At 40.4% G+C, this 24,782-nt stretch overlaps 1 protein-coding gene across 2 annotated transcripts in view; it reads left to right on the top strand.

Moving 5' to 3' along the window:
• Nucleotides 1-24,782, top strand: part of AMOT (angiomotin) — a 104,418-nt gene that overhangs the window by 51,060 nt on the left and 28,576 nt on the right. The window contains exons 1-5 of one of the 2 annotated variants that reach the window (XM_073599344.1): nucleotides 3,212-3,529; nucleotides 4,290-4,728; nucleotides 9,042-9,186; nucleotides 11,918-12,010; nucleotides 24,293-24,438. In XM_073599344.1, coding sequence (XP_073455445.1) covers nucleotides 3,528-3,529; nucleotides 4,290-4,728; nucleotides 9,042-9,186; nucleotides 11,918-12,010; nucleotides 24,293-24,438 — 825 coding nt within the window. In that variant the 5' untranslated portion in view covers nucleotides 3,212-3,527. Of the gene's footprint in view, nucleotides 1-3,211; nucleotides 3,530-4,289; nucleotides 4,729-9,041; nucleotides 9,187-11,917; nucleotides 12,011-24,292; nucleotides 24,439-24,782 lie in introns of those variants that run through there. The other variant, XM_073599343.1, reaches the window with a different exon arrangement.

The raw sequence follows: 24,782 nt of genomic DNA on the forward strand, positions 1-24,782 counted from the left end.
AAAGTACCTGTAATAGATAAAAATGTCTCTGTTCCCAAGAGCGTTCACCCTTGCCTCCACCGAATGATCGTTTGTTGTTTTTTGCATGCTAGTCTTATATCGAAAACAAAGAGGTTACAAAAGTTATGAAAATTCTCGTAAGACAGACTACAACTTTGGAAGTGATGTATTCTTTCGTTTTTGATCATGCTTGGTCTTGGTAACATGATTTTTTTTTTTTCTTCCTATAAATGCTATACTAATTACATGATAGTTCGTTCTGTTATCTTACGAGAAATTTTCATGCTTGTTCCTTTGGATATTTTTGCATGAACTATCGTGATCAGCTGTCGAAAGCTGTGTACTAACGAAAAGATTAATCGTTGAGCACTCTAAATGTGTGTGTTTTTTTTTTTTTGTTTTTTTTTTTCATGCAATGTTCTCATCATGTTTACAGGCCTTTACAGCTTGTGAGTTGCTTCACTGACACGGGTGCTGATTTCTCTCTGCTGCCCTTCGAGCCTCCCATGCCTGGCGCTTAACCCCCTTTGAGACCTTTGCATCCCGGTAGTCAGGGTTTAGAGGTTTTTCCCACCCAAAACTTTTTGAAATTCACAGTCCCTAATACGGATTTATCTATCCAGAGTACTGGGAATCTGTCCCCTCCAGCCAAACTTCCCCCAGAACACCTCAGCCTGAATGGGTGAGAACCCAAGTACTCAGCAATTGTCTCCAAAGCTGTCCCCCTTAACAGGACCACATCTCAAATATTGGGGAAATTGTACCTGCTCTCCAGAACACATTCCCGGTGTCCTGTACGCCCTTACAGTCCATAATCCTCTCTATTGCAATTGTTGAAGCTTCCCCACATAGACTAACTTCTGATGTGCAACATGCCACACTCTGCAAAGTGCCTGGAAGGAGAACCAGTCTTCCCCTGCTCTCTGTCATTTGACAGATAAGTCGCATGATACAGAGCAGATCAAGCTAGGTTCCACTTTCTAGTTATTTTGTGGTTTTAAAAACTTTATCTGATTATGCATTGGATGATTGGAATTTTTTTGAATTAAAAAAATCTTTAACATCTCTTACATTTATCACTTTTATATCTGACAAAACCTTTCTTTTTTTTTTTTTTTTAATTCTTTTTTTTGCACAGTGGTGTGCGTTTGAGTATTTTAAGCACAGAGAACCTAAGCAGTAGTTTGTGGATGTTGATTATTTTCGTGTAGGTTCAGGCATCTCCATCCATATAGCCAGGATCAGCATATGAAATCCTGATATCTTAAGGTGGTATTAAATCCACAAGCAAACATTTTATTATATTGCAGATATTATGCCTGTATTCTTTTTTTTTTTTTCTTTAATTTTTATTTTATAGGCTTTCTTTTGGTGATCTGGCCAGCAAGTTTTTTTTTTTTTTTATAAAGAAAGTGGGGGAGGGGAAGCTCTCCACCAATGCATCAGTTACAGAGATGCGGCATATAAGTCCTACAATTTTACCACCGATAGGGGTACTTAGAAGAATCGGCTTTTATTCATGCAAAAACATTATCCCAAAAGGAAAACAACTGCTGTAACTGCTGTAACTGCTTAAATGTGAGCTGAACTTTAGCCTCTATTTGCAACTGTATTTAAATCTGTTGGTACATCTAACCCCCCCCCCCCCCCCAACAGTGCTGCTGTCCTAAAGGTGCCTCTGTGCTCCTTCATCCAGACTGGGGGCACTCTCTTGCAGAAGGTGTGTTATTGGCTAGATCACCGGGGGAAAAAAGCCTAAGAAAAAACGAATGCAGACACCATCTAATGATTGGTGAACTGCAATATATTACATTTTTAGTTTTTGGGTTTAATACTGCTTTCATGTACAACTAAAGACTCCAGCATGACCATACTTAAGCCTCATAATAAAAAACATACTTTAGCTCTCTAGACCAGCGGTCACCAACCATTGGTCGGTGGACCACTGATGGTCCACAAGAAAATCTTGGTGGTCCCCAGGGGTTCTGCCACAAATCAACATTCTGACGGCTGTATACCGTCCAATGTTTCCAGTGTTCTCAATGCTCGCTGACAGTCAATACTGTCAGCGCGCATTGACGCCCGATGCCTCCTCTGTAGCTCCTGTGAACTTAGAGGGAGGTGCTGGGAGTAGGAGGTGAAGAAGGAGGGGACTTCTAATGTCAGCGCTGATCAGACTGTGGAAGGGAGCACAGAACTCGAGCACATGGCTGGATAAGGAGGTGAGATCCAATGATAAGTTTGTGTAAGGCAGCAGTGTGATGCAGAGTGTGGGGCTGTGGGGAGGGGGATATGCAGAGAGCCAGAGCATTGTGTGTGTATATAAGGCAGCAGTGTGATCCAGGAGGAGGGGGACAGAGCTGCAGCAGTGTGATCCAGGAGGAGGGGGACAGAGCTGCAGCAGTGTGATCCAGGGGAGGGGGGCATGGAGCATTGTGTGTGTGTGTATAAGGCATGCAAAATTCATGTTGGTGGTCTGCAGGATTCTAAATTGTGAGTTTAGTGGTCCGTGAGGTTCTCCCTCATTTTTGTCTCACACACTCCCCCTTCCCAGACACTGCAGCTCACAGCAAGAGGGTTCCAGCAACAAAGGCAGTGCTCTCTGTCCAGTAAACAGTGGGCTGAATTATGTTGGGCCATGTGCTGATTGGCAAGCTACAGGCTTGTCACTCAGCAGTGACAATAATGATAGCCCTGCTCAATGATAATTTTATTTTTATATATATTATTTTTTTTATTCTGCTGTAGTGCAGGCAGACACAGCCCACAGGAGAGTGGCAAATCCTACTCTGAACTCAGGAGCAGTGCCTCATTGTTGCCAACTCAAGAAGCTGCATTAGGTGGACTTCACTGGCAGACTCAACGGGTATTTGTGGGACTTTATACTTACCTGCTCAAATGCCCCCATAGTACACGATGTGCTATGGATGCACTCAGAAGAGGATAAGTGACAGTGCCGGAGGGGAAGCCCCCGGAAGAGGAGATGAGCACCTCCTGTGCAACACCATTGTAAGTATACGAAAAAAAAAAGGAACACTCCTTTACAACCATTTTAATAAGTATGTGTCTGGATTAGTGCTAAATTGAGAGGCAGGGAAATGAGTTCTTCACTTTCATGATGGCTGATAAATTATAGCTGAGAGTGAAAAGTGTGAGCGATGTGACCTACATTCCAATTAATGACACACACAAACACAGATCCACCTTCTTCATGTGGGCAGGAGACAAGGATGCTGTGACTGGTCCCAGTAAATTTCAACACAGAATGCATTGAGAGGAAGTCCCAGCAGTCGGGAGATTCTAATTTACTTTTCCTTCTGTGAATAATAAATATGCACACGTCCCATAACCAGCTGGCTTTCTGAGAGTGGCACTGCTTGGACCTTCACTCTGTACACAGAAGATGGTGGATACATGGAGAGAGATGGAGTCTGAAAAGTGACTGCATACTTGTAGAGGATGCCAAGGAGGAAGGACTTGAGCTGAATAACTTGTGAGCGCAGTGTTGGGCTGTGTGCCTGCTTCTCATGTATGTATGGACTTCTATCAATTTTATGCCAGAAATGTGGTTTGTAAAACATTTTGAGTAAATCTTCTTCTGTCCACCTGAAACTGTTATGGTTTACTGACATATCAGTGTGTAATAAATCTGTTTTTGGTGACTGTAGTAGGATTGAGAATTCCTATACTTCAGCAATAGGAGTAAGATACCACTTCTAGGAGGACAGAGTAGGCAGATACCACTTCTAGGAGGACAGAGTAGACAAATTCCATTATTAAAGCTGGCCATAGATGGGTCAAAATCCAACTGGTTCAGCAGGGACCGACCGAATTTCAATCCACATATGGGAATTGTGGTTGAACAGAAGTTTGATCTACTGTTCGACTTGTGTACAACCACTGTCGGATTTTAGACCCTTGATCAGCCCTGCAGGCTAAAGCCTACAGCACTGATCAGTGTTTTCTGATGGTAGGAATATCTCCCTGCTTTCAGAGTACAATGATACAGTGGCGAGGACTCCACTATGCAGCTCGCATGTGTGGATGAGGGAATTGGGTCAGTTTTTATTTTATTTATGAAATAATGACTGTAGTATTATCTCTCTGTAATGGCTATTGCATTTTCCTAACTGCTGCCTGTAATTGAGTGCAAAAGATGTATGGCTTTTATTGATATTTCCTGTAACTGGAGACTAACAGCCTATCACTGACTTTCTAATTGTCCTGAAGTTAAGTATATATTATAAAGAAGTGTATTTTGTATTTTAATTATATTCTGTGTACTGCAGGCAAATTCAAGATGTACCACAGTTACTTCCGCAAAGATCGTTACACTACCACAGTCCCACCTCATCTCTCACATCCCTGGGATCTATGAGCCTGCTACAGTCCCCTCCACCTTCAGGCATGTCTCCGTCTCAACTTCCATCTCCAAGCCATGTGGAATTCTTTTCGGGGCACCATCGGCCTCACCAGATGCCCGCGCAGTTCCACCATACAGATTTTTACCGCACGCCTCAGTCATACGTTGGACAGCAGCAGCAAACACAAATGGACCCTGGACTGACAAGGCCTCCTCCGTTACCCTCCCCATACAACCAGATGCAGGGTGACCCATTTGCTATTGTGTCCCGAGCTCAGCAGATGGTTGCTGTGCTCTCTGAAGAGAACCGGTCCTTGCGCCAGGAGCTGGAAGGGTGCTACGATAAAGTGGCAAGGTTTCAAAAAGTGAGTGTTTCTCAGTTCATTAGCACTGTGACTGACCAGTATGGTATAAACTAAAAGTGTCCATATCAAATTAAGCATATAATTTAGCTACAATTAGAACATAGACAAATACTGAATGAAAAAAAGTGGACTGTCAGCTATTTTTTTGGTCAAGAGTTGATTGGCCCATGTTGGTGCACCCCCCACATTTGCATCAAAAGGTTTATTGGAAATATAACACAGATAGCATAGATAATGGTTCAGCAGCATTGCTTTCCTTGAAACGAATAGGATATATCCCACCCTTTCAGGAGGAGACTGATTAGAAAATGACAAGTATTCATGATTTAGGTATTTGTAGCACTTGGAGAGCCTCTCCCCTTCATTGCTGTCTCTCGTCAAAATTGAAGTGGCCTTCCAGACATTGGCCCCATTTTTATACTTTTCAGCCTACATGAACAGACCATACTAAACTACAAGTGGATGTAAAAGTCAGGTTTCAGACACTACACTAATTTGTAAAATGTGCTAATATAGTTTTGGGGTGTGCAAAACATAGAAGAATTTAGGAGCCAGATAGTACAGTAGGTATTTTAAGGGCCTCTGTCAGTGGGATTATGTTCATGTGAAATGGGCTTTGCATTCCCATACAAGTCTATGGGAATGCGAAACCTGCTTAAGGCCCCTTTCACACGGGTCTTTCAGTTTTTTAGGACGCTCCATGCAGCTTTATGGAGTGACGGATGTCAGCGGTGACATGTCCGCTGACATCCGATCTGCTGAATCCAGACGGATGGAAACTGTCTTCCATCTGTCTGGCGGATTGGATGAAAACTGACAGGTGGTCCATTTTAATTTGATCCCCCATAGAGGAGAGCAGAGCTTTGACAGGTCCGTCCCTGCACAGTGAGCAGAGACGGACCTGTCAACTGCCGGCTCAGCGGGGATCAACAGAGTGATCCCCGCTGAGCACGCGGAGTCCGTCAAAATGGACAGCCCTGTGTGAAAGGGGCCTAAAGCAGTTCAAATGCAGGTCAGAGGAATGTCAAATGCACCTGTCAATGAATTATGAATGATCTTCGAAGGGTCTTAAACTGATGCCATTGACACAACCCAGACAATTGACACAGGCATTAAGATGCCTCAAGGCATTTTCATCCAGTAAAGCAGGTTTAAAAAAAAACATGCCCTATCTGTAATGTTCTGAGCTCATTGGCTAACCGGCTACTGGTTTTATCCCCTTTTTTTGTTTTCGTATTGGACAGTGTTCTTATAATCCTTTATCTAATGCAGTTATTTAGCATGGAGGCAGTGGTGTAACTAGAACCTTCAGGGCCCCGATGCAAGAAACCATGAAGGACCCCCCTGACCCCCGGATGGGGCCCTTTCCTCCGAGCCTGTTGGCGGAACGCCAGGGCCTGGTCGCAACTACAAAGTTTGTGTAGTAGTAGTTCTGCCACTGGTGTTAGTAGTTTTTTTTCTTTTTTCTTTATTTTTCTACCATTTTTCATGTATTAATTTTTTTACAATATTTTTTTCTAAAAAATTTTTTTTAATTTTTTTAGGTGCCCCATTGGGGGATTTGGTGGGATATCAGGAGTCTAAACAGACCTCTGATTTTTCACCTTTGAGACAGAGAAAGGAGATGGAGGACATCTCGTTCTCTGGAGCCTCAGCTGCACAGAATGAATGGACAGGAATAGCTCTGTACAGAGCTTCCCGTTCATTAACTGAAGCATAGTAAACATAGTTTACTATGTTTCAGCTGTGAATAAACAGTCAGTGATCAGTACGGATACATGCACACATGCATGCACACGCATATATAAACACACACATATAGCCTTTTAAAAAACTACAGTACTGTACCTCTTCCTGCCGGGTACTGCACTGTAGTGGGAGGCAGAGAGCACAGCACACACTGCTTTCACTTTAGCTGTAAACAGTGTGACCAGCTCCCTACAGTGCCGATTTACAGTTTGGCTGAGGATCGGGGAGCTTAGTCTCAGCCGCCCTTGCTGCTTTTCCTATCCAGGCATACAGGGGAGTAGGAGTTCAGCCAAACATTAATTTTTTACACCCCCCAAAGGTCACTCATTGTTGAGTAGAGCACAAGCCAAAACCTTTTGTTTTGAATGTAGCATGGGAGGGCAAAATTCTTGAATTAGATTTTTTTCTTGTCTATGTTCCTACTTGGGGAAATATTCCTTTATTTCCTGATACAATGTAAGGGTATATTAACACTATATGCGATGAGACTGCGTTGGGCGGCCATTCCAGCACAGTCCTTGTCTCCGGTGTGACAGATGCCTTGTCTCCGGTGTGCCTGGTGCACAGCAAAGTGCGAGGCAATCCACCACCTCCCACCATGCTGTTAGCAATTGAACTTAATGAAATGTCATTGACGTTTAAATAAAGTTCAGTTAAAAAAAAAACAGTGAACAGTGAGATGCGCCGAGATTGGCACATCAGCACTGTGGTGATCCCGCTGCACCGCATACCCGCTGCTGCATTTCAATGTGGTGGCTGGTGGGCATTGACTCTTAATCCCAACTTTTGAAAAGTGGCTTTTTAAAATGTTATTTACTTTTGAGGATATCCCTTCTACACATTGTGCAAATGAAAACCATGCAATTTTGATTTTTCCCTTAAAATGGTGAGGAAAAATCTCCCAGAGACAGAGAGTAAAATGCTGGCAAAGGGTTCTAACCCCTTCTCGCTGTATCCAAAAGTGGAATAATAGCTCTGGCTGGAGATTCACTTTAACTTCACATAACCTTTTGAAACCACCTAACTCCTTAAGCACACCTGTCTAATTACTAAAGTGTAAATGCAGGTTGATATTCCTTCAAAATGAACCCGTATGAAGCTTGCCACATTTCAGAATGTAGGGGCTATTGATATGCATCCGATTGGCTTGGCTCCTCCAATCTGAGTTCTACTATGTAATGTTTATGTAAAGTGAATGTACACTATATTGATAAAAGTATTGGGATTACTGCTTTTAAATGCACATGAAATTTAATGGCATCCCAGTCTGTAGGGTTCCATATTGAGTGGCCCACCCTTTGCAGCTAGAACAGCTTTAAGTATTCTGGGAAGGCTGTCCACAAGGTTTAGGAGTGTGTTGGAGAACAGCTTTAAGTATTCTGGGATGGCTGTCCACAAGGTATGGGAATGTTTGACCATTCTTGCTGAAGCCCATTTGTGCGGTCAGGCACTGATGTGGATGAGAAAGCCTGGCTCGCAGTCTCTCAAAGGTGTTGAGGTGAGGACTCGCTCATCCATGTCTTTATGGACCTTACTTTGTGCACTGGTGCGCAGTCATGTTGGAGCAGGAAGGGGCCATCCCCAAACAGTTCCCACAAAGTTGGGAACATGAAATTGTCCAAAATGTCTTGGTATGCTGACGCCTTAAGAGTTCCCTTCACTGGAACTAAGGGGCCAAGCCCAACCCCTGAAAAACAACCCCACACCATAATCCCCCCCCCCTCCACCAAATGATTTGCACCAGTGCACAAAGCAAGGTCCATAAAGAAAGACATGGATGAGAGAGTTTGGGGCGGAGGAACTTGACTGGGCCTGCACGGGTTCCTGACCTCAACCCAATAGAACACCTTTGGGATGAATTAGAGCAGAGACTGTGAGCCAGACCTTCTTGTCCACATCAGTGCCTGACCTCACAAATGTGCTTCTGGAAGAATGGTCAAACATTCCCATAGACACACTCCTAAACCTTGTGGACAGCCTTCCCAGAAAAGTTGAAGCTGTTATAGCTGCAAAGGGGGGATAACTCCATATTGAACCCTACGAACTAAGACTGGGATGTGTGTGTAAAAGCAGGTGCCCCAATACTTTAACAATATAATGCATATTACAAAAGATAGATCTACAGTAAGCTCATCCTGTAATAAATAAAATTACAAGAGTTGGACCTATAGTAAATTTGAGATATAGCTCTATATATATCTATCTGAAGAGATGGCTCTATTGAGAAAGAAACTAAATATATGGTTCACTTGTTTAGTATTGAAAGGCAGACCCATTTTCAGGGATAAACATTTATTTGGGGAAATCTTTGAAGCCTGGTATTGCCCCTGGAAAATTGAAACTCCAGGCAACTGTGGTATACATAGAGGGTGCTTTTAATGTCTACAGTTCTTAAAATATTTTGAAGGTATAGTAACATGTAATGTATGTATCTCTGCATTTTATTGTAATTGTAAATCTAGTTTGTCCTCATTTTGGGCAGGGAGGAAACAGGTGCAGTATGTCATTAGAGGGAGTGTAGCTTTGGCGGTATGCCTCATGACGTTTTCCCTGGCACATTTCAGATGGAGATGGAAATCCAGAGTGTTTCTGAAGCATATGAAAATCTTGTAAAATCCTCATCCAAGAGAGAGGCTCTGGAGAAAGCCATGAGAACAAAGCTGGAAGGAGAGATCCGCAGAATTCATGACTTTAACAGGGACCTTCGAGGTACAAAAATCACAGCTATTGCTGTATGTTTGACCATCGCAACCATACTGTGCCATATTTTTTTATTTTATTTTTTTGTTTACTATTGTGATTAAAATGTGACTACAAGTAAATTCAATTGTAAGAAGAATTTTTTTTTTTTGGAAAGGCTTTTTCATATTTTTACATTTTTTGCATGCACTTGGGCTAAATTGATATGCCTATTATAGTCTCATCTTCTCACCCGGTGGGAAGATGTGATGGCACTTGTGTACAGGTTGTATATACTACTTCTGTAATAAACCCAAGTGGTAATGGTTTTGGGGCATGAATCAGAGTGCAGCTCATCTTGGGAACAAACCTGGTCCTTTGGCATACCGAAGTTTTTTTTGTGCTCCGTATGCATTGCTGCTTACACCTGCCTAGTAGAGGTATGCAGGGAGTGGATTTGCGTGGACACTATTTGGATAATCTTTTTTGCTCAGCCATTTCAAACTCTGATTTAACAAAGTGGTGTCTTTGGCTATTCTCCCTCTACATATACATTTTCATTCAAAATATAATTTAAGTTTTGAGAAAAAAGCAATGCCAACTATTTTTGGTGAAAGTTATACATGAATCTCATTTACTTTTTACTTTCTCAGCACGAAGTGGCAGGATTCTGCATACTAAAATCACATGGCCAGTCTTCCTTTTTGTAATACAAAATGCTGAGAGAAGGAGATAAGGAAGCAAAGGAGAAAACCCCTGGGAATGTGTGGGTTTTTTTTTTCCTACCCCGGTTACAAGGAACTTCTTTTTACATTTGTAGCTATTTTAGAAAATCAGATTAGAAAAGCAAAGTCAATTTGATAAGAAACTTACAAATAAGCTTGTGAAATAGTTTTGTTTCAGTGAAAGTGGCATTTTCCTTTAAAAGCCTCTCTGTATGCCTGTTTACGTTCCACACAGACATACTATTAAAACACATTTTAACAGCACTCCAAAAAAAGACCACAAAATAAAATTGAATTGTGTTGCATGTAATAATAGTCATGTGCCAACTATTATTTTCCAGTGCAGAAAGTGAAAATTAGTGTCTGGTTGTTATAGATTCCTAACGACACCCCCAACGCGTATCACAAATGCATTCCGATTGCAGTGTGTCTTTTGTGCAATCCAGTCCAATTTCAGCCGATTCAAGTGAATGGCCTGAAAACTGAATCCGCACAGGGACGAGCTCCTGGTGTGAACCAGTCTAACAGCCAAAATTTTGTTTTATTTTAGTTTTGAGCAGATAGGAGAATGATTAGAAAACCTGTTGGTTTTTATTGCTGCCTCTGACCATTGGGTAGATGCACCCCATTTTATTTGTTCTGTTTCATGAAAGTAAAAACATCTCAAATTTTGGGATGTCCCCCAAACTGTTATAGAGGAGAAATATTCCAATGCAGACATTAGTTCTGGTGACCTGGGGGGCTTCAAGAGATTTCCTTTATTTACAGGGATTTCCTCTCCTGTCCTTTTTTTGGCTATGGGACAGGAAATCTCCCCAATTTGACACAGATGGCATAAAAACCTGACGGGTGTCATAACCCTCCCTTACTCTATCCAAAATGAAAAAGAAGAAAAGTTTTGCCTATAAGTTCTACATCAAGGGTTACTAATGGTGCATGTTTTCTAGGTGCCTTTGCAAATGAAATGAGCATACATGATCTTTTTTATAAAATGATTCACTTTAGAAAACTGCTTACATTTCAGCCCATGCTGGATATCACATTTTAGTAGATCATGTGAATGTTGCTGGTTTTAACTCTCCTAATATTAAGGAATATTATTAACTCTGCCCATTTAGTCATGGGACTTTTTGTTCACATAGCAAAGTAGTTCAGGTATTCAGTAGACTAGTGTTATTCTCTTCACAATTATTGGGTGTTTCCTGTAATGAAGACCAAACCTTCATCAGAATAGTTTTAACCATGTGCATTGTCACTTAAATTCCAACTCCCCCTCAAAATAATCATCTTCAATTAATCTGCTTGCTCTCAAATGTGCCTGGCTGATGCCTCCAGGTTTGCAACGCTTAAACAAAAAATCCAGCAAGGTACATAATGATGCATCACTACTGTAATAATAACAATGCATAGTGTTATGCTGTATGTCTAATAAACGGCTGTATTGATTAAAGCTAAACGCCAGGTAAGAAGCGACATTAGCGGCTGATATACAGCGGTAGGAAAACTTACCCACTCTCCTTCTGTCAGCATGTTCTTATCAGTACATCTCTGAAGAATAAAAAATATGATTTCAGGATAGGTGTACAGTCTTGCACAACCTGTATGTAAGTTTTTTTTTTTTTTTTTTTAATGAACACATGAGTTTAATAATTTTATTTTTTTATATCTTCTTGGAGTTCAGCATTAAGGATATTTTGTGAAATCTAATATTTATTTACAGGTTCACCGATAACTGTATTTGCCAGAGATATGAGGCACTTCTGTCCTCAGTATTGTGGCTAATTCCCACCGAAGGAATAGGCTCCATTTTCAGCAGTGTTGATTGTGGAGACAAAACGGCCACATCTGTTGTGTATATGTGATGCTTCCTGTTTAGGTTGCTGCTATAAAACATTTGTTAAAAGACTTAACCTCTCCTGTTGTAGCTGAGGAATTGTCGGATCCATATCACAGTAAAATCTCCAAGCGTTTAGTTTCCATGCATTGTAACACTTTATTTCTAGAACTAGTAAAAGCCATTTCTTCCCCCTTTTTAGAACGAATGGAAACCGCAAATAAACAACTTGCAGCGAAGGAATTGGAGGGGTCAGAGGACAACAGAAAGACAATATCACAACTTCTAGCACAAAGTAAGTTCCTGCAATAACTATTTCTTCTCCATTGGGACCATTAACTCCATGAATTATACCAAAGGCAGTCTATTAAAAAAGAAATTGTGAAGGGTAGTGAGAATATCCAAAGTGCACTAGTACACAAAAGCAGCAATTCACTAACTGCACTTTTACTGCTGTGGGTTGTGTATTGTTCTTGTTTTTTTGCATTTTGTTCAAAATGGTTGTAAAGGCTCAAGGTTTTATTACCTTCATGCATTATATGCTTTAAGGTAACAAACCTTCTGTGTGCAGCAGCCCCTCAATACTTACCTGAGCCCCATCTGGATCCAGCAATGTGTATGAGAGCAGCGTCTCTCTGGGGTTTCTTCCTCCTCATTGGCTGAGACAGCAGTGGGAGCCATTGGCTCCCTCTACCGTCAATCACAACCAGTGAGCCAATGAGGAGAGATCAAGGTCAAGACATGCTCTGTGTATCAATGGACACACAGAGCAGTGGCTTGGAAGCGAGCCTGCTCAGGTGCACTTGGCAGGAGGGGGGGGACCAGGAGCACCAGCTGGGGACCAGAGAAGCAGGATCGGGACTGCTCTGCAAAACCAATGCATAGAGTAGGCAAGTATGACATGTCATTAAAAAGGCAGCTTTTTTTTTTTTTTTTTTTTTAACATCACTTTGAATAAGCCTGGTAGTATATCTACTGATATCTATATATATATATATATATATATATATATATATATATATATATATATATATATATATATATATATATATATATATATATATATATATATATATATTGTAGGGGATCAGACTCAGTTTCTTTAGGAAAACATCATGTTTAAGCCAAAGGATATTCCCAAATGGAAGAAAAAGGGCATCTTGCCATCGATCAAACAAAAATAAATTTCTGCTCTACTGAGCCTTACTGTGTCCGTAGTCTGACTAGTCCTTGGTTTTGTAGTAAGTGTCCTTACAAACTCAAATACTTTGTATCCAAAGTCAGGGATAAGCATCCACGCTCCTAGTTGCCTCCTCACATGGAGACACACAACTCTCTCTTAGAGCTAGGACCAGCTGCCTTGATCAAGACCTGAAAAGAAAACATTAAATTGCGGTCCACGGACTTGGGAGTCTGTCCCACCCAGATCTCTATCAGACTCCCAATAACACCAGCCCCAGAACAGACTTTACCAATACAGGGTAAAGAACTATCCTCCTTTCCCCTGAAGTCTTTGCTGGTATTATTTTAGATTGCAAATCTAACAATCCGTGGAGAAACATATAATCCCATCAGTCACTTTTCCTGTCATTTTAACCTGTTTCACAGGCACCCCGCTAATAAATAATTTTTTTTTTTTTTCTTATATCCCTTTCTCTGGTGAAATTAGGCAGCAAAATTTAAAGCTGAAGTGCAGGCTGCTCCCTTTCACTCTCCTCCCACACCCTTCCAGCTAATCCCTGACATAAAAACCTTAAATGCCCTTTTTACCCACTGAAATCCACAGTCACATGCCAAGTCTTCTGTCCTTCCATGCGCAGGAGCCATCATGCCCACATCTGCAACCCTCGATTACCAGTCCCTCACACCTGGAAACTCACCAGTGAGGAACCCAGATGGTGCATTTAGAGGAATTTTGAAATGCTCCATAAGATTTATTTTCTTATGTTGACGGCAGGTGTGTTTTAATGCAATTTGTTTGTACTTAAAGTGGATCTTCAGTGCATCTGAGCACCACAAACTAAAAACATTATTTAATTTATTCTCAGTATTAAAAGCTCCCCCCATGAATCCATGTATCTATGCTTTATTTTGCCAAGAAATTGCTTTAAAATTCACCCCCTAGCATTTCTGACCGTGGCCATCTTGTGTAAGGGCAAACGATTCATCTAGCATTCACTTCCTGCCCTTAGCTCAAGTATGCATACAGAAGAGTGTGCTTAGCGGAGAAAACCCCCTCCTCCTCTCCTGAAGACTCCTGGGATGTATGACATAATTTGCCTAGGCAGGAAATGAGGAACTAACTGAAGAAATGTAAAAAAAAAAAAAGTTTAATACAAGTAAATATAAGATACTTTCCTATCTGTTTACTAATGCTAGCAGCATAATGATTAAAAATAATCAATGATGATTGGGAGAGTGAAGCTCCACTTTAACCATTTACGGACCGCCGCAAGCCAATATACGTCCTAATTTTGAAGAGGAATATTGTTGTTATGGCAGCAGCTAGCTTCTTCGGCCGGTGGTCCGCTTTCCGATAAAAGTGGTCTTTGCGGCGGATTCGCTGCAAGATCACTTTTATCTGCGGTGGGAGAGGGCCCCCGCCGCGCTCCGGTGCCCTCTGCCGCTTACCGCAGTAGAGGCAATCTGATGTTGCCCCTTGCTGGGTATGGAGACGAGTGAGGGGAAGGTGGCCCCCACCCGTCTCCATACCATCCGCCCATAGCTTTTAAAGGGCCCCTTTTTTTTTTTTTTTTTTTTAATTGCATTTTAGTGTAAATAAGAGATCTGAGGTCTTTTAACCCCAGATCTCATATTTAAGAGGTCCCGTCATGCTTTTTTTCTATTACAAGGGATGTTTACATTCCTTGTAATAGGAATAAAAGTGACACAATTTTTTTTTTAAAAGAACAGTGTAAAAAAAAAATAAAAGGTAAAATAAATAAGAAAAAAAAAAATTTAAACGTGCCCCGTCCTGAGATGCGAACGCATACGTGAGTAGCGCCCGCATATGAAAACTGTGTTCAAACCACACATGTGAGGTATCGCCGCGATCGGTACAGTGAGAGCAATAATACTAGCCCTAGACCTCCTCTGTAACTCAAAACATGCAACCTGTAGAATTTTATAAACGTCGCCTATGGAGATTTTTAAGGGTAAAAGTTTGTCGCCATTCCACGAGCAGGCGTAATTTTGAAGCGTGACATGTTGGGTATCAATTTACTCTGCGTAACATTATCTTTCACAATCTAAAAAAAATAAAATTGGGCTAACTTTACAGTTGTCTTATTTTTTTCATTAAAAAAAGTGTATTTTTTTCCAAAAAAAAGTGCGCTTGTAAGACTGCTGCGCAAATACAGTGTGACAAAGTATTGCAACAACCGCCATTTTATTCTCTAGGGGGTTAGAAAAAAAATGTATAATGTTTGGGGGATCTATGTAATTTTTTAGCAAAAAAAAAAACAGTTTTTAACTTGTAAACAACAAATCTCAATAAGAGGCTCTGTCTTAAGTGGTTAACTTGCGGATCCCCCACGGTCGTTCTACGTCAGTATTTTGACGTAGAATACTGGGGTTATGGCAGCAGATAGCTACCATAACCCCGGTATATTCTTAAACAGCGGATGGTCCTCTTTCTGATAAAAGTGGTCTCCGCGGCGGATTCACTACGAGATTGCTTTATTGGGGGCAGGAAAGGGGCTCCCCCCACGCTCCGATTGTCTTCGCCACTTACCGGAGCCATCGGTAGCAGCGGAGCCGATCTGGTCCTCTCCCCTCTGAGACATGGAGCCGAGTGAGGGAAAGATGGCCCCTGCTCAGCTCCATAACATTGGATGATGGAAGCAACGTCAAATGTCAGATCTCACATTTAAGAGGTCCTTTCATGCTTTTTTTTTCTATTACAAGGGATGTTTACATTTCTTGTAATAGGTATAAACGTGACCCAATTTATTTTTTACACTGTCCTTTTAAAAAAAAAAAAGTAAAGTGCCCCGTCCTGCTGAGCTCACGCGCAGAAGCAAAAGCATACCCAAGTAACTCAAAACTGGTAACCTGTAGAAATTTTTAAACGTCGCCTATGGAGATTTTTACGGGTCAAAGTTTGTCGCCATTCCACGAGTGGGCGCATGTTGGAAGCATGACATGTTTGGTATCAATTTACTCGGCTTAACGTTATCTTTCACAATATAAAAAAAATTGGGCTAACTTTACTGTTTTTTTTTTTTAATTCAAAAAAGTATATTTTTTCCAAAAGAATTGCGCTTGTAAGACCGCTGCGCAAATACAGCGTGACAAAGTATTGCAACGACCGCTATTTTCTTCTCTGGTGTGTCTGGAAAAAAAATATATGTTTGGTGGTTCAAATTATTTTCTAAAAAAATTGTTTAATTTGTAAACACCATGTTTGAAAAATATCCTTGGTGCTTAAGTGGTTAACTACATTTTACCATGTTTGAATAAGGGACTTTTCTTGGCAATTGGTGTAATCGATTTTACAAAGCAGCACTGGCCATTTAGCACCATGGAAACAGGCACATCTGCTGACATCCTTAGGGCTTGTTCCTACTTTAGCTGCTTTGATCGGATGAACTTTCTGCATCAAGACCTAAGCTGACTTTTAGTAGTAGAGAATAGGGGGTTTTATTTAAACACCGTACTGGCACTAAATGAGTAATTTGTGAAGATTTACTCTGAATTTCAGAGTGTGTTAAAAATCTCTGGAAGCCTCAAATTCTTGGTTTGGCAGAATCTGTGGTCTCATCTATTTTATTCACTTGGATGCTTGGTGGTTTGATGTTTCTTTAGTCAAGGCTTTGATCTCCATTTTTCCCACCCTGTGGAGGGAGGGGGTGGCTGTGATGTGGTTCCCATATACAGCCAAGCTTTTTAAAAAGTGAAACATTTTTCCGGCTAATTGTTGGAGGTAATTAAAGGTGTTTACATATTTTCTGTGTGAGTTGCCTCTTTTCAAGACCATATTTTCTGTGGGTGTTGCCCTGTTTAGTATCAAGCATGCTTTTATTTCTACATGAGATGTCTCGTTGTGTTAAAGAGGACGTAAACCCTGGTGGGTTTTACTTCCTCTTTATTTCCCTGCAAAGGTAAGGCTACTATGCCTAGTAGCCCATTATGTGTCACTTACCTGAAACTGAAGCCTGCGATGCCACCGCTCTCCCCACTAGCAGTGAGCATCCATCTTCACCCCTCTTCCTTCCGGGGCCGCAAACTCCAGCTCTGTGACTGGCTGGAGTTGCGTGACGTCACTCCCGCGCCTGTGCGCGGGAGCCGCCAGTCACGGCATGACCCCTATTAGAAACGGCATAATCTGCCCTTTCTAAAGTGCGCATGCGCCGTAGTTATCAGCACACAGCTTTTTTGTAAATATCTCCTAAACCATGGAGGTTTAGGAGATATTTCCAGCACTTACAGGTAAGCCTTAATATAGGCTTACCTGTAGGTAAAAGTGGTTGTACAGGGTGTACAACCACTTTAAGTTTTGCATAAATCAGCTTATCTATACTTCTTTCTGATTGTATTCAATATATAAATACTGTGGGGCTGTTCTGACTATAAATAATGGTGGCCGTTTCAAAATATTGAACTCTTCAGTGAGTTTACATGGTCATATAAATGAATAGCCTTTGTTGATACAATAAAATATTTCCCTTAAATGGGGCTCCTCCATACCCTCATTCTGAGCCCAAATTTTAAACCTCATTAAAGAAATTTAGGAGAACTGAGCACCTCAATGCCCATCAAGGGCCTAAAATGCATTTATTAAATCATATATGGGAACTGTAGAATTTGTCCTCTCTGAGCGCCAAGTCTTCGTACATTACCGCTATTTGACCTACCTTACAATATCAAGTATACCTCTAGTATTGGTGTGAATACTCTTTGATTGTTTTAATTCCATATGGTCCTTTTTAGTTACCATTGGGTGTATCAGACCAAGTTGGGCCCTTTTCACATGAACGGAGCGATCGGGTCCCTTTTATGGAGCGGCGGATGTAAATGGACATCTTTTTACACCCACCAACATCTGGTCCTATCTGCTACAAACAGACGGCTGGGGGATCCATTCCCCATCCATAGTTTAGTTTGGATGACAGTCGGATGTAAACGGAACAGGTAGTTTGTTAACATCTGACCACCCATAGAGGATAGCGAGTTGTGTCCATTTCCGCTCTGCATAACGGAGTGAGCAGTGATCAGTGGAGAGATCCCCCACTGAGAAGGTGGAACAGCCGGCAGAGTCCACCAGTGTGAAAGAGCCCTTAGTATCTGGTTAAATCATATCCACTCTAATTTTCGACTGCATTATTATTCCATGTTTCGTGTACTTTTGAGTTCTAATAAACCGTTTACTTCTGTAGTTCTGTATTTCCCTTGGGTACAAGCTAATTTTCCCTTGCTTATCCTTCCACCGTGGAGGAACTTTTACAGAATTTGTGATTATGGCTGTATGCTGTACTAGCTATAGCATTCTTGTTCCCTAGTTGCTCATTTTCATAGATAATTATGCAAACTGTTTTTCTATTGCTAACTGTATGCAATATATACCGGCTTTCTGTCTGTAGCGGATGGACATTTCATTCTTTAAATATGTTCTGTCATCTGTGTTTCTTGTGAAAACTTCTTGCCTTTGCTCCCACTCCATTTTTTTTGGCCCAAAAGACCTAATTAGGAGTGTCTGTAAACCTGCATTTGCACCTGAAAAGCTACCCTTGCCCAGCCCAGGAAACTGATCCCTGAAGATATCCGTGAAAAGTGCTTGCACAAAGCTTTTAAAATGCCCGACACAAAAAATTTCTAAATTGCCAGGAATATGCTCTGCCGAGTTGTGAATGCAGGCTTATTCCTCACGTGTGCCTGAAAATATACATGTTTACTCTGGAATGGGAACATTCACAGATTTAGGGCCAGTTCACACCATAGAAACGCAGTCCAGATGCTTTTCTGCATGCGTGGTTTTGATGCGTTTCCAGTGCGTTTGATGCAGTCAATGCATTTCCCCCCCCCCCTTTTTTTTTTCTTAACCTTAAATAAGGACACGTTCCAGTGTGCTTTTGGTGCATGTAGGTGCATTCTGGTGCGTGTTACAGCATTTCAGTGCAGGAAAAATGCAGCATGCCTTTTTTTTTTTTTTTCCTTTCTGGAACACACTGGAACTGCAAGCCCTGATGTGAATTATGCCATCGAAAACCATATAACCTATTTTTCCATGCATTTTTGATGCAGAAAAAAAACACACTGGACTGCATGTGGTGTGAACTGGCCCTAAATCAGTTGTGTTCCAGTGTTATGTCTTCTCGCATTGTACATTGTCAGCCAAGTCTTGAGTTGAGGCTCTACATAGGAACCACATTAAATATGCTGCCTAATGTTTCTGGGACTCCAGAGGTATAACCAGCATGAATACTGCATGAAGAAATTTGAATGTGTTTTGGAAAAGAAAAAGAATTGTGGAATGACTGGAGTATTGCAAACCAATGTCTATCTTTATAATAGTGGTCATGTCATTTGTGACTGATAGGATTGGAAGGAAAATGGAATTAGAGAGGAAGGGGGGGTCAGTTTTTTATATCATCCCACGTCGGGCAAAAAAGCTTGCCTTTACCAGTGGCATACAACTTTGTGCAGCAAACCAATCTAGTATGGAAGGTAGAAAAATTATTATATTTAACTTTTACTGGACCATGGGAGAATTCAGTCAGTCAACTTTCACCATGTCCTGACTCATTTTTTAACTAGACTAATTAAAATTTCAGCCATAAGAATTCCTGAATCCCATTAAGTGCACATACTGCTGTGAGCAATGACAATAAGATACTGCCTTTGTCATGCTTTCTTCTGTGCATATACATTATGGAAAGTAATTTAAAATATTTAATTTTAAAGGCCATCTGTAGTATTGTGTAATGAAAAAACAATGTGAAAATTTCTTTGTAGCATCATAGCGGAAATAAGCTCTTCTTTAACACTTTCCCTCCAGCACTAAATGGCACACCTGAGCAATAGGTGGTTGGCATCTCTGCCAGGTTCCTGACAGGTTTGAGTGTACATCCTCTGACCATTCCCTTATGGCTCATATCTGTAAAAGACTATACATACTGTAGCACAGCACGGGGTACAATAGCAGTTGTTCTTCAGTAATGATTGCCTTTGTGCAATTGTTGGGGTTCGGAAGTGGTCATTTGTATGCAGTAGAGTACATGTAGAGATCTAGATTTGTTGCCAAGGTTATGAGTTTAACAGTCCTGTACTAGGAAAGGAAGTAAATGGGAGAAAAACAATAAATTACAAATCGTAAAATTGCAAGGCACAGACCTAAGCTGTACATTCATAACCTGACAATTTATACTGATAAAAATAATGAAAAAATACAAGTTATGCTCTTTTTAGCTTGAATACACATAGTGCTGTGTTTCTCCAACTTATGTATAGAACAGATTCAATATATGTAGATTACACAAACCAATGAGTAGTACCAGACCCTACATTTCAATTCTACCCATTCCAGTGGGCCCTTGCGACACAAATGGAAGTTATTATGGTCAAACATACTTTAAATGTAATATTAGATTGTGTACATCCAGCCTTTCTGTTTAATCAAATACATCGTAGATGCTGCATCCCTAACTGGCATTTTCAGAGCTAATTATTATTATTATTATTATTATTATTATACAGGATTTATATAGCGCCAACAGTTTGCGCAGCGCTTTACAACATGAGGGCAGACAGTACACTTACAATACAAATCAATACAGGAGGAATCAGAGGGCCCTGCTCGTTAGAGCTTACAATCTAGAGCTAATATGATCTCTTTTATGTGGTTAATACTGAGCTATGAAAAATTTGTGTGTTTTTTGTTGTTCTCCACCCATATCAATATAGTAATGTAGTTTTGTTTTTTGTGTTTTTTTTAAACCCCTTTCAAAATGGGAGTGCTTATGTCATGCTTTTCCAGGGCAACAAAAGAGAATGAAAACGATTCCTGTTAAATCCTATGTAACTGTTCACACTGCAGGTGTGCTGAGCTATGAAAAATCCTGCATGCCGCATCTTTGGTGCAGTTTTTCAAAAGCACACCAAAAAGGCACCTGTCAGTCAGTCGGTACATGTAAAAAAAAAAAAAAAAAAAAAAAAAAAAAAGCATCTGTGTGAAAGGGCTCTACAACATCCACATCAGTCCTTACCCAAGTACTTTATATTTTGATAAACCTTCAAGAATCACATTCACCACACTGGACAAGAAGTTGGTGAACTTAGTAAAGTTTTTGTAAGATACTTTTTTGTATCTTTGTTATCCACTGACAGATGGAGTGTTTGTTTAAAAAAAAAAAAAAAGAAGTTTCCCACAGCTACCTGTTAGCTTCCAGTGAAATTGCAGCAATTAGTTTTGTTGGTGTCACGTTTTGGTGGACACACAAAGATGAAAGCTTCTCACATAGTTCTTTAGAAGTGGCACGGCCTTGTTCTCATGTAATCCTTTGCCCTGATTCACCATCCTCCCACTGCCGTAGTGTGTGGAATGTAGCTATACTGGTCTGTCAGTGACTGGGTGTTAATGGCTGCAGGGACTAGTGTTACTAGATCTTCTGTTTAGATACTGTTCATTTCTTGTTCACAAAGTAATGTCTGTAATGTCAATGATCCTGTCACTTATCAGCAGTGCTGTGTGTGCACTAATTGAATGATATAAAGATAATTTTCTTGTTCTGACTTCCTACTTTCAGTCTATGCCTCATTCTTAAGCCTGGTCACTGCCTTTGTGTTCTAATTCTAGTCTACAAACTAGGTTCGTAAATTTTACTTCCTCTTAAAGTTTTATTGAACTTTGCTAAATACCGGTTGCATTTGAAATGTCCCCACACATTACAGTCCCTTTATGATTAAAGAAACGCTGTAAACTTTTTTCGGTGGTATCCCCAAGTTAACTGCCAAGGCCATGTGAAAACTTTTAGCCAGAACAAGAAATGTTATCTACTCCGAGACAGTTAGTGCTTTCCATGATCTACACTTTGTAAGCTTTTTTTGTTGACCTACATTCTATAGTGGAAGGGATATGCACATATACATTCTTTCTCAGGTTGTATGGTACTTGCATATTACATGCTCACTCACTCACCACAGCCTGATTGCGTTTGTCTCCATTCAAATTGTCATTCTGTCTTGGCTGTAGCTGGATTTATACAGGATTTTTCTTTTGGTAAAAATACTGTTCACATTTAAAATTCTCTTCCTTACAAATGATACTACTTATCTGGTTTTTAGATGTAAAAGAATACATATGCAATAGTTCAGCTTCCTTCATACTCTGGTGATTGGAATATTAAAGTGGAGCGTTTGTCAGAAACTTAAGACCTGATGGATGGCATCGTGCTTGCCTCTTTTGCCGGTATAGCTATGTAAAACATTCAAAATAAGTGCTTATATTGTTTAATATTCAGTGCACTGCAACAGCCTCAGTTCTCTATTGTGCTGAAAATCAGAACTGCTACAGGCTGATCTGCTGACAGTGCCAAGATTTACTGCTGTATAGGGGCTCTGGGCTTCAGCCTCCAGGAAAAGGGTAGCATAATTAATGTGGAATGTATGTTTCTTGATAAAGAAAACGTTTTTTAATAAGTTTTGGGCAAAGTTCTGCTTTAAAGGAAAAGTACAGCCAAAGTTTGCTAGGCTGTATTTCTCCTGTGGATCACAGGAGTGCGGTTTGTTCTGCACTCTTGTGACCCGTTTTCAGCAGGCAGCTGGCTGAAGCCCACTTTTGGTTGATGTCACAGAGTCAGTCTAGGCTGGGACAAGTTTGCGACAATAGGGTTGGGATCCGCCCACAGCCCTGGACTGGCACCTGGGTTAGCCTCTAAGCCAGCCGCTCCTGCCCCCTCCACAGCCCAGCGCTCTAGTGAGAGAGCCGAGAGCCATTGATTGACAGTCACCAGCTCTCTGCTCACAGAGCTCTTAGAGACAGTCTTAGTGCCGGCGGGGGTCAGATGTTGCATCCACCTAGAATAAATATTTTTTATTTTTTTTTAAACCATACTTCTCTTTTAAGGTCAGTGATTGCTCACACTCTTTAGTTTTAGTGTCAGAACATTTTGCCCATGACTGGATACCTAATGCCTAATAACTTTTATTAACCAGACAAACCTCAGAGATTTTAGATTTGTTTTGTTACTATTGGACAGACTCTATTGTGTATCCCTACTGAATTGTTATGTGAGAACACATCTGGGGCATTAGGATTACACTTTTGGGGTGGGTGGAGCTTGGCTCAAAACTCAGAGAAGCAACACCCATAGTTACAAAGTGACTAAATCAAAGAGGGCCACTAAAGAGGCATCATGGCTGATAAATGTAATAGCTGGCATCCTGTGCTATTAGAACATTCACATTTGCATGGTTGAAATGAATGGCGGATTCATTAGTTTTATTGGAATAAAGTGAGTTCTAGTATAAGAAATATAAACTTGTTAAAAAAACAAACAAAAACAAATGACCTTTTTGTGTTCTCTGAAATTTGGGGAACAGTAGAGGTGGTGAAATTAACCTGGTGAAACTGCTTTCAACTACTGCCCAGTTAGGAGTTTGCTTTCTGTTGTTAATTTATGTCCCTGGGTTATCATAGAATTACACCCATTTCTCGAACACACACCCAGATGTTTGTTATACATGGTTGAATATAGTGGGATGTTGATGATGTTTATAATTACATTTTAACTGTATGAGTCAAAGGATTGGCACTAAGGGAGGACCTTGAATGAACAATGACAGCCGTTTAAACACTGCTGTGCCTACTCTTGCAAAATTATGGGTATTACACGTGATTGTGATGGGAATTTTATACCAACTCCTAGCATGATTTACAAGATGTTTTTCAGTCTTATGGCTCAACATACCTAAATTAAGTTTACTGCCATAGAATAGGAAATAACTTATAAATAATAAATGAATGCAGAAGTAATTTTTGTACTTTGATAGTTTATCTTTTGACTATTGTTGATTTATGATACTGTTGTGTGCTGCAAATAATTATGCAGTCTGATCATGCATGACAAAAAATGGTTGTGGCAGGAGACTGGGGTCTACAGTCTGAAAAGTCTGGTACTTAGGAAAGTTTTTAATACATTTTCTTATTCAGCTCTTCCTTTTGCACATAGAAGAGCCAGGACATGCATATGTATATTGGTTGTATGGTCTCTAGCTCATATATCCTTCCACTGTATGTGTTTGACAATGTCTACAGTAAAATATTTTGCTAATGAAAAATTCACCCAAGCAATCCCATCTGTTAAAAAGGTACATTCCAATGTTTGGCCAGCTTTATAAGCTACACAATGAATAGGGTTTAAAAAAACTATTCAACTCTCCTTTACATCTTTGTTAAATCTAGTTTACTCCTGTCTGTTGGTTAATTCCTACAAATTACATCCTTTTAGATAACAGTACAAAAGATGTTGTTATACACTAAAAACAAAATGATTTTTAAGATTGAGGTAAAATGTCTTATCTGTCAAGTTTTGGGAACTTTTTGAAAATCCGTACATTTTCTCTTTTTTATGTTTTACAGACAAGGAACTCCAGAGAGAAAAGGAGAAGCTGGAAATGGAGATGTCGTCTTTACGTTCTATGAATGAGGATCAAAGAAGACATATTGAGATTCGAGACCAGGCCCTGAACAATGCGCAAGGCAAGGTGGTGAAACTGGAGGAAGAAGTAAGTTTGATAGTTTTCCCAAATTTGGATGTCCCTTTTTAAGTTGTTCATGTATCTTACCAGCAATAATTATGTTGCTAAATGTATGTTTAGTTTGTAGTGTGATGTGTTTTGGTTTAATATTGTATAGACGTTTGCCTGGTATGATTCATCCAGCCATAAACCTTTGGGCCAAGGATGATTTGATACTATGGTGTCAGCCTTCAATATAGTTCAGTGATGCTTTTAATTTGGTAATAAATACGTTCCTCTCTCCTCTTTCTGCGACTGCTGGGTGTCTGACAATGCTTCAACAACCCTGAGAGCTTTGGTCAGCAGCGGATTAACATCACAGGCATATAGGA

The sequence above is a fragment of the Aquarana catesbeiana genome, linkage group LG09 (assembly GCF_042186555.1).
Source record: "Aquarana catesbeiana isolate 2022-GZ linkage group LG09, ASM4218655v1, whole genome shotgun sequence".
Lineage (NCBI taxonomy): Eukaryota > Metazoa > Chordata > Amphibia > Anura > Ranidae > Aquarana > Aquarana catesbeiana.